General features: G+C 35.1%; 2 protein-coding genes across 3 annotated transcripts; one reads left to right on the top strand and one right to left on the bottom strand.

Annotated features, from left to right (window-relative positions):
* Positions 1-518: 518 nt before the first annotated feature.
* LOC114877027 (odorant receptor 82a-like) lies at positions 519-6,389 on the bottom strand. Its single transcript, XM_029189110.2, has 6 exons — positions 5,756-6,389; positions 4,746-5,031; positions 4,569-4,668; positions 4,385-4,495; positions 4,138-4,293; positions 519-4,030 (listed from the first exon to the last, which is right to left on the bottom strand). The coding sequence occupies exons 1-6, from the start codon at positions 6,246-6,248 to the stop codon at positions 3,980-3,982; spliced, it is 1,197 nt and encodes a 398-aa protein (XP_029044943.2). The 5' UTR covers positions 6,249-6,389; the 3' UTR covers positions 519-3,979.
* A 713-nt stretch (positions 6,390-7,102) lies between these two features.
* Positions 7,103-12,704, top strand: LOC114877019 (relaxin receptor 1). Of its 2 annotated transcripts, XR_003789492.2 has the most exons (22): positions 7,103-7,337; positions 7,504-7,617; positions 7,954-8,031; positions 8,145-8,247; positions 8,607-8,678; positions 8,751-8,822; positions 8,889-9,032; positions 9,109-9,177; positions 9,251-9,322; positions 9,508-9,579; positions 9,658-9,729; positions 10,067-10,138; positions 10,218-10,289; positions 10,381-10,451; positions 10,512-10,673; positions 10,843-10,988; positions 11,084-11,234; positions 11,419-11,548; positions 11,616-11,806; positions 11,865-12,023; positions 12,083-12,368; positions 12,442-12,704. XR_003789492.2 is itself a non-coding variant. In XM_029189089.2 (21 exons), the coding sequence occupies exons 1-21, from the start codon at positions 7,250-7,252 to the stop codon at positions 12,223-12,225; spliced, it is 2,253 nt and encodes a 750-aa protein (XP_029044922.1). In that variant the 5' UTR covers positions 7,103-7,249; the 3' UTR covers positions 12,226-12,704. The 2 variants fall into 2 exon arrangements, 1 of the variants encoding a protein (XP_029044922.1); XM_029189089.2 differs by having other exon boundaries at positions 12,083-12,704.
* The last annotated feature ends 274 nt before the right edge of the window (positions 12,705-12,978 follow it).

Raw genomic sequence — 12,978 nt, 5'->3', positions numbered from 1 at the left:
CATCATATTAATGAAACTAAGTATTTGCAGGGTAGGCAGATATTTCATATCAATTCTACAATCTCGTGCAACTTGGGCTTTCTTTAGTTAAAAATAAGGGTATCAAAAGGAATATCTCATCATTTATCTGATTTGAAGATGGGAGGTTCTATGTTGGGTTCTCCTTAGGTTCTCTCAGGGTTCACCCAAAATTCAAAGGTCTAAGTTACCTAGGCCTAAGGACTTTGTTTGTCCTTATTCTTTACGTCCAAGGACCTGGAAGGGTTTATGTTAAATTTTACTTAAATTCTCCCAGGTTCAATACAAATGATGGGAGGTTCCTCCCTTTAATCTTAGTCATAAGAAGTCCCGTTGCACCTGATTGTACAATTTTTATACTTGAGTCGCACGAAAGTGTTTTACGTTGCTTAATGAATGTTTATTGCGAATCTATTAAATATTCCATTGAAATTCATTGCAATACTCTGCGAATATTATAGTTGATTTTGTTCAATGGTTAGGGACCATTTCGTTGCTTGTAAATACTCGCCATAATCTTGGGGATACTAGTTCGTTTTTTTTTTTTCTCGTCAATTATGTCGGTATATCGTAATTCTCTGTTTATACAGTATTGGGAATGTATACGTACACGTTGTACAGTGAGAAATTAAGGATCAATTAGGAAATGAACCTTTTATTTTTCTCTGGTTTTGCGTTATATAGTCAAGTTTGACCTCGTGTACGATATGAAAACGTTATTTATGTTTTTTTTTCTTTTTTTTTTTAATTCTGTAATTTTGTTACAGTAATGAGCAAAGTCTATGCAAAACGAACGATTAAGACTTGCAGAGATCTAGGTTTAATGTAAACGAACCCGCGTTCTGATATTATCGTGAAGGTATGTAAATTAAGATTTTCAGGTCTTAAATAAAAGAATTTCTTATGCAGGAAATACTTGACAATTTATTGATACTTCCATTTAGAACGAATATTATTTAATCGTTTATATGATAGGTACTTTCGTCCCCACCCTTAACCCCGAGGGACTTAATTCATTTTAGTATCTTAATAAAAAATATTTAATCTATTTTATGTTCTATAAAATATATTAATAAATCTTGATGTCAAATAATCGTATTTATGATATATGTTAAAATTTTAGTTGTCTAAACTTTCTTCATTATTCTGGTCAAATGTGTCCAGTTTTAGTTATTCTTTGCTATAATCTTTTAATTATCCTTCTAGCTTTAATTTCTTTCTCAAAATTTATAGTAGGTCTATTGGTCTGATTGATCAAGATCTGGTATCTTTCCATCTTTCGCCTTCTCATGATCAATAAAAAAAGGGAATATTGAAGATTTTATTTTTTCCTTCATTTTGTGTTCATCTTTCTATGACGACTCTGAACCTTTTATTTAAACGAGTTCAGTGTACAATCATTATAAGATCTCGTACCTTTGTTTATGTGATTACGTTGAGGTCGATTATAGTTTTTATCATTTTTTCTTAGTTAATTATCGATCGAAATGCACTACGATGCAAAAAACTAATTTTCCCAAAACTGAAGAATATTAATCTTTCTCTCCCCCTAATTATACTTTCTAATAAAAGAGATTCAAAAACGAATTGATTATGGTGCAATACATAAACTTTTAGATATTTCTGAATGACTGAATGTAATATTAATCAGAATAAAGGAAAGTTACGATCATAAAGAAATACTTTATTTACTAAAATATATCTTTGATCGAAACTTTTTCGTCGTGTTAATTAAGAATTTTCTTTCAAATTAATTTCTATCGTTTCGAACGTGACAACGAATACCATGAAAGTTCCTTGAAATAATTTCTACGACAGTCATTCAGTCAGTTAGGTGGCAGGCGAGAATGCTCAATGAAAGTACTCAGGAAATAATTTTTTACTTTAAAATAATGTTAATAAAATGATGCAGAACAAGCGTAAGGTTTGCGCTGTATTTCCCTATCATCCGAAATCTTTTCTTTGCGACTATCATGGAATTATTATTATTCCTTCATCGTTGTTTCACTTCTCGATAATAAAAATCATATCACAGTTAGAAAAAGCTAATTTATCTATTATTATAGCTACCAAAAATAGTCAAGCATGTGCATCATAGTTAAATACAAAAAGATCAATAAACAGTGAACATCAATATTATCCTCACTTATTAAGTACCACGTATTTTCATATTTCAAAAAAGTAAAAGAAACATGAAAAATGAAATCATTACTTCTGTTCTTGAAAAGATGTCAAGCAGACATGTCTATAGCATATTCTTACCTCCTCGATCCGTTTTCGAGAACGTCGCAGCTCTCCGTGTGTCAATGGGACGTTCTCGACCCACCAAACGTCGAAATACCGTAGAAAAATTAGGGAAACGAAACGGTGAACGTCACTCATAAACACGAAACACGTACACGTCTTTTTCTCGTATACAAGCAAAAAATTGAAAACTTGAGGAAAAAAAAGTGCTGAAGGCAAAGCCAACTATCGTTTAGGAACAGAGGTGTACAGAATAGGAAATTTTGAAGACTGTCTTGATGGACATTCGCCTCCATTAACGATAAACACCAACATGCACACAATAAACGGGAATTTGTTGCATATTAATTATACGAGAGACCGTAAGCACACACGTGACACACACGAATTTTCTATGGAACACAACTGTGGAAGTAACGCGAATACCTCGAGGCTGCGTGTCTAACATGTGAACGTGTGAGTCATTTGTCTGATTGGAAACTAAACGGCATCGAATACATTACATCATGTGTTTATATGCTTAGGTTCCTCGCGATACACCGAACGGACTCCGCCCAATAACACACCATTACCCTCATCCCTTCCCGTGTACACACGATGCATATGATCTGGATAAAATTATTGGATAAATTATTTGATTATTAAATTGCCTTAATCACACACTGTCTTTTCAGAAATTCTCTTAGCTCTTTTATCACTAAGGGTGATTAAACGTTGACACTTCAAAATGGAAAATAAAATTATTCTATTTAATTTCGAAGACACAAATTAAGAGTTCCCTCTGTAACACTACCACATTAGTATACTAGACTTCTCTACTTATCATTTTCAATTCTGTAAATTACTTTTTTAATTTGAATTTTTCCAAGACAAAGGGTTAACACGATGTCAACTAGCACCATAGAAACAACATAGACTATTGGAAAGGTCTGGTGTATATCATTATACCAGTGTGTCCATTGTTTCGCGATTGTACCGTTCGTTCGTGTATCTCGTTCGAAATAAAACAGTTTGCAGAGTCTCGTTTCGAGGGATATTATACACTGGTGTGTGAACGTGTACGCGTCTTCTTCAGCAGCATCGAGGGTACACGAGGATGCACATTGTTACTTAAGTTCCTGGCCACTGAGAGTGGGTGCTGGTGGGTGCATGGATCTCGAAGGAGACCGTACGCGATATCGGTGTATCGCGAAGACCGTAACCGCGTTAGTTGTTACTCCATTCGTAGGATCGAGGTCGTTGTAAAAAAGAAAAGATAACAACGACGACAGGGTCCACACAACCACGTGCTTCGACGTTGCAATACGGATGATTGTTTACCGCGAGGCACGAGTTATAAAGCATAATTTGTATCCCCATTGGCAGTTGTACACTCTGTATCTTTCTTGAAATAAACCGAAATAAATTTTTCTTTTCAATTCCTTCAGCCAAAAATTGTGGATGCTTAACAATGATCGGATAGAATGGCACAAGACTACTGTGATTGTCTTTGATGGAATGAAATAGAGTTTGAAGGGTGTCAGTAATTAGTGTCATTCTATGTTGTCATCGTTGACGTTTTTTCTTTTCCCTCCCTAAAGCCTCCTCCTTAACCCGAAACGCGTAATCAAATATTATTGAAATTTGTTTAATAATTTTAACTACCTCAAAGCAACACTATAATGGATAACAATTATTCCCCTTAATAAATATTTAACAAGTTCACTATCGGAGTTATTTAAACAATGCTTTTCATGACAGAAAGATATGCCATCGATGCTTTTATTATCTATAAGAAAAAATAAATAAGTTTGAAATGTACTTACTGTAGGCTCTATAGATGCTGTAAGAATTTGGTGGTGTTTAGTAATATTAGGATTGATGAAGGGAACTTACAATGCCGAAGGTTTCTAGGGAAAATACGTAGAACTTGCCCGCAGTCAAACACAATGGTTTCTGTGATCGAGCAATGCAGAATATCAAAGATCGCACGTACTTATCTGGCAACTCGTACCAATTAGTGAAATAACAAGCTAATTGCATTTCACTGCTCTGAAAACATAAATAAAGTATTGATAATAATTCACATGTAAGGATTGCAAAAAATAATTTTGATATCATTTTTATTTATACAAAATTTTACCTCGTTAATTAGACATTCTCCCAGAAAACAATAGCAAAATGCTAATAACACAACAGCACAGGAATAAATTATGAAATGTATAGTATTCATATCTTCGCCAGATTCGCTTGTCTATAAAATTTTTAATCGAACATGTCAACAAGACTTCAGAAAAAATCTAAATAAATAAAAAAAGGAAAATTACCATCAATAACTGATATACCACAATGCACAAAGAGAATATTAGTCCTAATGTTTGTACAAACATCAGGGAACTGAATGTCTCAGCTAAGATATTCGCCAATCTGAAATAGGAATACAATTAACAATAATTACATTACCGTCATTAATTCGATTGATTCTCTTTTAATTAAATTCTCACTTTAAAAGTTCGATATGTCGATCGACGAGTATTCTCATCTTCGGAAAGTATATTTGCGGTTCGAGTTCGACGTTTTTAATTCGATGAGTCAGGATCGAAAGCTGACTACAAATGTGAAACGTTAACGTCACCAGAAGACTGTCTGCACCGGTTGCGCCGATTGTTAACATCATACTGACTGGTATCAGATAAACACAGAAGAGAGTGTACGTCCGCATTTCCGTCACTTCGTAAACGTTATGCACTTTCATGGGTAACTCGTAGGGAAGGGTGCAATTGATGAACTCTGCAAATGAATAAAACAAGATTAATATACGAATAATAATTTTCAAGAAAGCATGGTATCGCTTCTTAAAATTTGAAGGGTACATTTCAGGTAGTTTCCTTGTTCATAAAAGAGGAAGGTAGATACGACCAGAGTGAAGTACATAAATTCGCGTTTCTTTCTGGCTAACGAAAAGACGCTTGAAACGGTTGCAAAAAGGAGTCGCGTCGTCGGTGGTCGTGCAAAATCTTCGACAAACCGTGACAGCCTCGTAAAACTCGATCGTTTGTGTATCGTGAAGGAAGTAACTGTCGCCTCGAAACACCATAAACCTGCATACGCCAGCTAACTGTACGCGTGCGATCATGAGGATACGGATATCGAATGTGGTTCCCTGGATCCGTGCGATAAAGTCCGCATTAAAGTCCTGATTTATCATACTTTTGTATCCGTGACGGGATGGTAAGTTTAATAAAACCACCACCTTTACTGCTTTCTTCAATCTACGAAATTGCGGATACGAAAGAACCACGTTATACCTGTTTACATTTTAATGAAATTAAAATTGACGCTTGAAAGCTGGGATAAATTTCTGAAAAGTGGGCCGAGCGAAGTATCGTACATCTCGTATTAATAAATATTAATTTACAATTAGAAAAACATTCGAGTTTCTTTAATTTTATTCTCCTTAACTGGTTAACCCGGAGAACACCTACCGATCGGGAATCGAATGGCGAACACTTACGCGAGAAAAAGCAGCCGACGACTGGCTTCGTGTAAAACAACATGGGGACGAAGAACAAAGACAGGGCCGACGAGGTGGAAAATAAGGTGGCGGCCACGCTGTACCATACGACCGTCCTTCGTTCCTCCTGCGTCTGATACAATCCTTGCTCCACGTCCCTTTTCACGAGCGCCAGCAAAGGTAAGACGAGATGCATGTTCATTCGAAACATCACGGCCTTCAGCACTATCAAGATGGTCGGGAACGATAGGGTGATATTTTTCAACGATCTCTCAAGGTCGTCGATGTTCTGCAGCAACGTGACCATCTCCAACCAAGTGAAGATCACCACGTAGGTAATATAGAAGAAAAATTGTACATCGTTATGATTTTCCGGCCACAAACCGGATAAGCCGAGGAGACGTTTACTCCAGGAGAGCACCGTCTCGTCGTAAAATGATTCTATATTCAACGAGATGGCTTTCTTCATGTTGCTCTTAACACGACTCTTCATCGTTTAATTCGTTGATTTTCTATCGAATGATGTGGTGAAATTTATCTTATTCGACACCGTGAATTCCATGAATCACTCGTTTTCTTAATCACTGTTTTGTAATATTTTTCTTAGAAACAATAAATGTCAACCGTCGTACGAACAGTGAATACACGACTGCAGTTTTTAAGTTGAAACGTGACAAATTCACGAACTGCACGCGGTGTCGAATCCCCATAGCTTTTCAATCGATACTACTTCCACATTAATGGGTAATTACACATTCCTGATCGCTTTTGTCGGCTGTTGTATAGTAACGTCACGCCATCGCATCGGCGCGAATTGCTTTGAAACGTGGTCGCAGTTTTCGTCCCGGACGATTTTGCATGCATTATCAACTGCACCTGAGTTTCGTTTATTTTCGAAGTTACATGCGACGTTCTAAAGACCGAATGTGAAGTTTTCGGATAGAAACTTCACGGTGTAATTATTACTTTGTTCGCAGTTTGAAAAATGGGAAATTTAGTCTTGCAGTGAACACCTGTTCTGAGAATGTTTTCTTGCATTCAGATTTTAATTCAATAGAAATCTAAATTTATTTTAGTTTAATAATAATTTTCTTTTAGTACAAATAAAAGAAATCTCTTGGAAATACAAATTCATCCAAATGCACATCAGCCTCTTCTGTTATTTTTCCTCGCTGATCGTGAAATATCAAAGACGTCTATCTACATCATTGAGATCATCGTGATAAGAATAATCGATCATTGTAAATCAGAATAAAATTGTGATCGCGAAATGTAGAAAGAATCCTCGTTCGAGGACGATGAAGAGCGCGTGTGCGCGACGGTGGCGGCGGAGCTTGCAACCGACTACCGAATGCAACCAGTGTCATGCAGTCGTTGCACCGAGTGCACGTGGAGAAGATTGTTCATGTGAGGGGAAATAAAGAAATCCGTGGTCAACAAGGGTACTAGATCATTTTAAACATCCTAGGGAGCCATAGATATTTTTTATTCGAAATGAGGTTCAAACGGATCGGAATAATTGGCGCGTTTCTAATTGCGACAGTATGCCTACTATCAGGGCTGATGTATTATTTTAATCAAGGTACGTGATTTTTATTAATCATTATTGATAATTTTATTGAATTTTTTCATTTAGTCATTGGCACAAGCCAATTAGAAAACAGCAGAAATGGGAAGATTAAATCGTTAATCGATTACAGAAAATGATAGAGAATTTTGATAATTATAAAAGATTCTCATCATTTCAGATACTTGTCCTGTGGGAACTTTTCTCTGTTTCAACACCACTATTTGTTTACCCCAAAGAAATTGGTGCGACCAGGAAGTGCAATGTCCTTTTGGCGATGACGAACAAAGTTGCTGTACGTTCAATGCCCAATATTATACTTGAGAAATAATACAAAAATTAGTATTCTTCCCCTTATTTTTATTTATTTTATGAGATGGTAATTGCAATACGAAAATTATTAATTTTTCAACGTGCACTAAAAGCTTTCAACCTTAATTCCGACAATAATCTTTATCGAGCATAAAGGAAACATAAAATTGCAAGGGTGATAAATTCTCCAAAATATGAGACCGCTAGTGTATTAAATTGAAAATTTAGTTGTAACGTTCGACATCCTCGCATTTTTACTCTCGCACTTTCACATTGTGGCGAAGTACCGTTTCGTAAAAGAATATCTCTTTGTACCCAGATGATTATCACGGTGTGTTGGACTGGTTTGGCAGCGACAGGGATTCCGTAAGGGATGCAGTAAGAGAATCAATTTGCGGTAATGCAATATAATTTATATACAAGGAAACACAGTATCAAATCGCACGAATAATAAAGGAAAATTACAAAATAAAGGATAAAGATTATTGCTTTACGTTTCTTTCTTTATAGATGCTACTAACACTCCTGCTGGATGTATGTACGTAATGTGTCGTGCTACTTGTGAAAGATACACCGAAATACCGCAGAATTTATCTTCTGAAATTACTTCGATGTACGAATTACTCAATATTTAATAATTAACAGGTTATACATTTGAATAATTCATCTGGGCTTGATGGTTTTACATATTTCGCCTATCCTACACAAAGCTTTTGGATTTACTCCTGATTTTTTACAGGAAGTCAATATTTAAGAAACCTTCAATTATACTCCCTTAGTTCTCGATTCTAAAGATATCCATAGGATGTTAATTATAGATATGTCACCCCCCATGAAATCAAACAATGTTTGTCTGAAGAATTTTTTTCTATCATTCAAAGATGAGTTATTCAGGTGGATTGTTCTTGAAATGCTTCACAATTCCTATTAATATTTCTAATTTTCTTCTCTTTCATCTCACTAATTTTTTAGGACACTCTACGATAGTTCGATTAAACATGTACCAATGGGTGCATTTGCAGAATACCCAGAAATTCGTATACTGTAAGTTTCTGAAATTTATTATTGAATTTTTTGTATGGAATTTATGGAGCAAAGAAATTATTTTAATTCTAGGTATCTTGATAGTAGTGGTATAAAAATAATAGATAAAGGTGCTTTCATTAATTTAACCAAATTATTCTGGCTGTAAGTATGAGTTGTTAAATTGGTGTTAATAATACTTGTTATAACTAATACAAGATTTGTAAATAGAGCTCTGGATAATAATCAGATCAGTGAGCTGCTACCAGGGCATTTTACTGGATTAATTAATTTGGAATCTTTGAGAGCTAATAAGAACAGGATCACCGTGGCGGATTTTTCAGATTTAGAAGGAAGCAGTGCTCTATATTTCATGTAAGACATTTCATTTTATCCAAATTACGATGTCATACAACTTTTACAATTTTGTAAATGTTTTACATGTGCATAGAAATTTAAATGAAAATCAATTGACCTCAAAAACACTGAAATTGCCGTATTTACCGGCGTTAAATGAAATGTAAGTTCTTTATTCTAATATTCTACCACTCGAAATATAAGAATTTGTTTTAATTCCGTCAGTAATATTTTAGATTATTAGACGAGAATAATTTTGAATCGATACCTGACACGCTGTTCGCTGGATGCCCAGCATTAAAATCACTGTACGTACGTAAGTAAACGTTAGAGGCAAAAATTAATTAACATTTTTAAAAAATTAATCGAATCTCAAGAAATTAAAAATTCAACATTCGCATTATTTGAGATTCAGCCTAGACATGCCAATTAAATAATTAAATCAAAGAAAATTAATTCTTTAAAGAAATATCATGTATTATTCAATCTTTAGAAGTATGCAGAAAAACAAGATAAAGACAATCGCAGCAGATACCTTTCAGAATCTGGAGCAATTGATCGAGCTGTAAGTTCCTCGTATAAAAATTATAATTACATTTGATTATTTATCGTTTCAACGCGCACAACGGACTTGCCCTTTCAGTAATTTGGCGTTCAACAACATAACGACCGTCCCATTGAATGTGTTCCAGCCATTAAAAAATCTGACCAGACTGTAAGTATATACGAGAGATACACGGGTATTCGCATAAATTGTAACGTTACACGTCTTAAGCTACGCGCGTGCTTCCAACATATTTACCCGATATTTACCGTCGAACACGCTGTTAGAAAAGCAAACGAGAGAAACGTCACGTATAACCCGGTGTTAAAACTTTTATTTATTGTGCCGGCACGTACGAAAATAAGGTGGATACGAATGAACGCGTCATAACCATGTTTCACGGTGGGATTAAGCGAATTTCTCAACAATTATCTCGAGTATATTCCGTCAATATTTTTCTTTTCCTACCATTCGTGCAAATAATTTTCAAGGGTTTCTTTAATTACAGCCAATTAGGGTATAATTGTCTGCACAATCTACCGATGACGGTGTTGAGCCCTTTGACGAGACTTTACTCCCTGTGAGTTTCGTTAATGATGTTTTGTCAATGATTTCTTATTTTACGGATAATTTATTTATTATTAGAATATAATTTTCAGCGACCTGGAGGGTATCAATTTGGATGTGTTAGAGAAAAACGCGTTTGACGTGTTCCGGCAATTGGACTTCGTGTAAGTAGATCTGGCTGTAACGTATCTGACAGATTAAAATAAAAATTATTATAATTTTTGATGTATTTACAATTAAGTAATGAATTTTCAGGTATTTCAAAAAGTTTCATTACTGTGCAACCTATGCACCAAAAGCAAAAAGGTGTAGACCTACCAGTGACGGTAAGAAAATTTAATTTAATGAAACGTTCTACCAAAATTGATAATTAATTTTTTTCTTAGGTGTCTCGTCGTTGTCGCATTTACTGGATAAGACTTTGCTAAGAGCATCGGTATGGGTAATATCCTGTGTAACCTGTATGGGCAATGTGCTCGTTCTTTGGGGAAGAATCACGGCTAAGGACGAGAATCGTGTATTAACAATCCTCATTAGGAATCTAGCTGGTTAGAATAAGTGCTAAGTATGATCTATGATCTGCACAACAAAATCTCCATGATTTATAACTGCACAATCTTGTTGCAATAATAAAAACCTTTAGGGATTATCGAGCTATAAATAAGGATAACTGTAACGATAATATTTTCGACCATAAATCAAATAATCCTTTTACAGTTTCCGACATGCTGATGGGATTATATCTGTTCATAATCGCCGTGGCGGATATGATATTCCGTGACAATTACAACCAAGTTGCCAGTTCATGGATGTCATCTTGGTCGTGTACATTCGTGGGAGTCCTAGCGATGACATCCTTAGAGGTATATTCTTATTTCAATCGTTCATTTAATAATTCAAAGAACCTTGAGCTAATAGATGGCTGCTTAATGTATTAAATTAAAATCCACTTGTCAAGGTTTCAGTATTGATCCTGTCATTCATGTCAGTGGAACGATACATGCTAATCGCGGCACCATTGAAAGGTCACCGTACCATGACACCGCAAACAGCATCAGCGTCAATGATCATCATTTGGATCATAGGAATTACCCTTGCTCTTGTGCCAGGTTCGTCTCTTCTCGTTCGAAGCACAACTGCATGACACGTGATAATATCTAATAACCTGTCAAGATGTCCAATTACCTGTTAACTCGTCGATTATGATAACGACATTTGAATTCCACTTCTATGATTCAATGTCATAAGTAATTGATATTGATCTGTTAATAAATCTTCCTTATTGTTTTAAAGTGATACACTGGCGAAGCAGCACAAGATTTTATGGTGTAAATGGAATGTGTTTCCCTTTGCACATCGATGATCCATATTTAATTGGATGGGAGTATTCAGCCTTTATCTTTTTGGGTTTAAATCTTACAGGGTAAATGTGTTTAACACCTTTGTTAACACAGTAATTATCAATGTTAAATGTAATTTGAAATTTGTAGGTTGATAACAATTGGATACGTTTATGCGGGTATGTTTCTGAGCATTTGGAAAACGAGACATGCCTGTTCCTTGTCTGTCGGTGATTCCGAATTCGCATTAAGGTTCTTCTTAATCGTACTAACGGACGCGGCTTGTTGGGCACCGATCATCATTCTTAAGATCAGAGCAATGATGAAGTATCCCATTCCAGGTGAGCATTAACAGCTACTAAATTTCATCACTGAACTTTTATGATTTTCATATTACAGCGGATCTCCATGCTTGGGTTGTAGTTTTTATACTCCCCGTGAACAGTGCAGTCAACCCCCTATTGTATACATTTACCACCCCCAAATTTCGGGAGAGACTGAGCGATGGGTGGTTTGGAAAAATGCGCAACTACGTGACACGGAAAGCATCTGCTGAAGGTATTTCTACCTTTATTTCAATTTTAATTGAATTTTTTAAATTAAAATCATTGTTGCAGATTCTCACGTATCCACAACAATGAGCAACAAAAATATAATGTTATCCTTATCAAGTGGAAATAACTGCGACAATAAAATTCCTCCCCTGCTTGGATTCAGCAGTGGTAAAATGAAGTCTGATAAGCACGATCATATTTCATAAATTCCACATTGTAAAATTAGTTTTCTGTTGCTCAGAAATTCCAAAGAACAAACATCTTTCTCTATCAGAAAATGTGATTGGACTAGATTAAATTACGCTTCACTTGTTAATTGAAAATTACATAGAACTTGAATATTAGATAGGTAAGTTTTATGATACGCGAATACTCCAAGTATTATTACAGTATTATACCTTAAGAGAAACATTATTTCATAGTTGAATAAAATTGTGATAAACGATTACACTGAATATCCTAATGTTGAAGCCTATTTATCTCACCGACGTACGTAGGTGTATGTAAAAATGGACTCCTCAACAGACAAATTGCTTTAGCATAACTGAATAAAGTTTGCAATCAACAGTTACACAAATACTCCATCATTCCTATGATTGATCTAACTCATAGACAGATGTAACGTTTGATTTCTCGAAAAATAATTAAAGAAATCAAGCGAACATTCCGCGAACATTATGTAATGTATCTGCTGCTGAAATACAGTGAAAGTTTACATAAATCCTGGTACCTCGTAAATTATTTTCATCAAAAATTACTTCTTCGGGAACACGAACCATTAATAATCCAATCAGTCAAGACATGGGTTGAATTCTAACATGGGCTACAAATATTTCTACGATTGCTCCAATCCCTAAAATAAAAATGTTGATTGGCTCCTTTAGTATTTTACAATTCTAAGATTCTAAGCTTTAAAAATTACAAAATTCCGCAATTCCAGAATTCTAAGCTTTAAAATT

The sequence above is a fragment of the Osmia bicornis genome, chromosome 13 (assembly GCF_907164935.1).
Source record: "Osmia bicornis bicornis chromosome 13, iOsmBic2.1, whole genome shotgun sequence".
Classification (NCBI taxonomy): Eukaryota; Metazoa; Arthropoda; class Insecta; order Hymenoptera; family Megachilidae; genus Osmia; species Osmia bicornis.
Note: the sequence above shows the minus strand (reverse complement) of the source record. Positions and strands in the feature narration are given on the sequence as shown.

Bases quoted from the DNA above. Each gene is read 5' to 3' on its own strand.
- LOC114877019 (XM_029189089.2), top strand. From the start codon at position 7,250: ATGAGGTTCAAACGGATCGGAATAATTGGCGCGTTTCTAATTGCGACA. The intron at 7,338-7,503 runs GTACGTGATTTT...TCATCATTTCAG, and splicing joins GATGTATTATTTTAATCAAG to ATACTTGTCCTGTGGGAACT. The intron at 8,679-8,750 runs GTAAGTTTCTGA...TTTTAATTCTAG, and splicing joins TACCCAGAAATTCGTATACT to GTATCTTGATAGTAGTGGTA.
- LOC114877027 (XM_029189110.2), bottom strand. From the start codon at position 6,248: ATGAAGAGTCGTGTTAAGAGCAACATGAAGAAAGCCATCTCGTTGAAT. The intron at 5,032-5,755 runs GTAAGTGTTCGC...ATTCATTTGCAG, and splicing joins CGTCGGCTGCTTTTTCTCGC to AGTTCATCAATTGCACCCTT. The intron at 4,294-4,384 runs GTAAAATTTTGT...TTATGTTTTCAG, and splicing joins GAGAATGTCTAATTAACGAG to AGCAGTGAAATGCAATTAGC.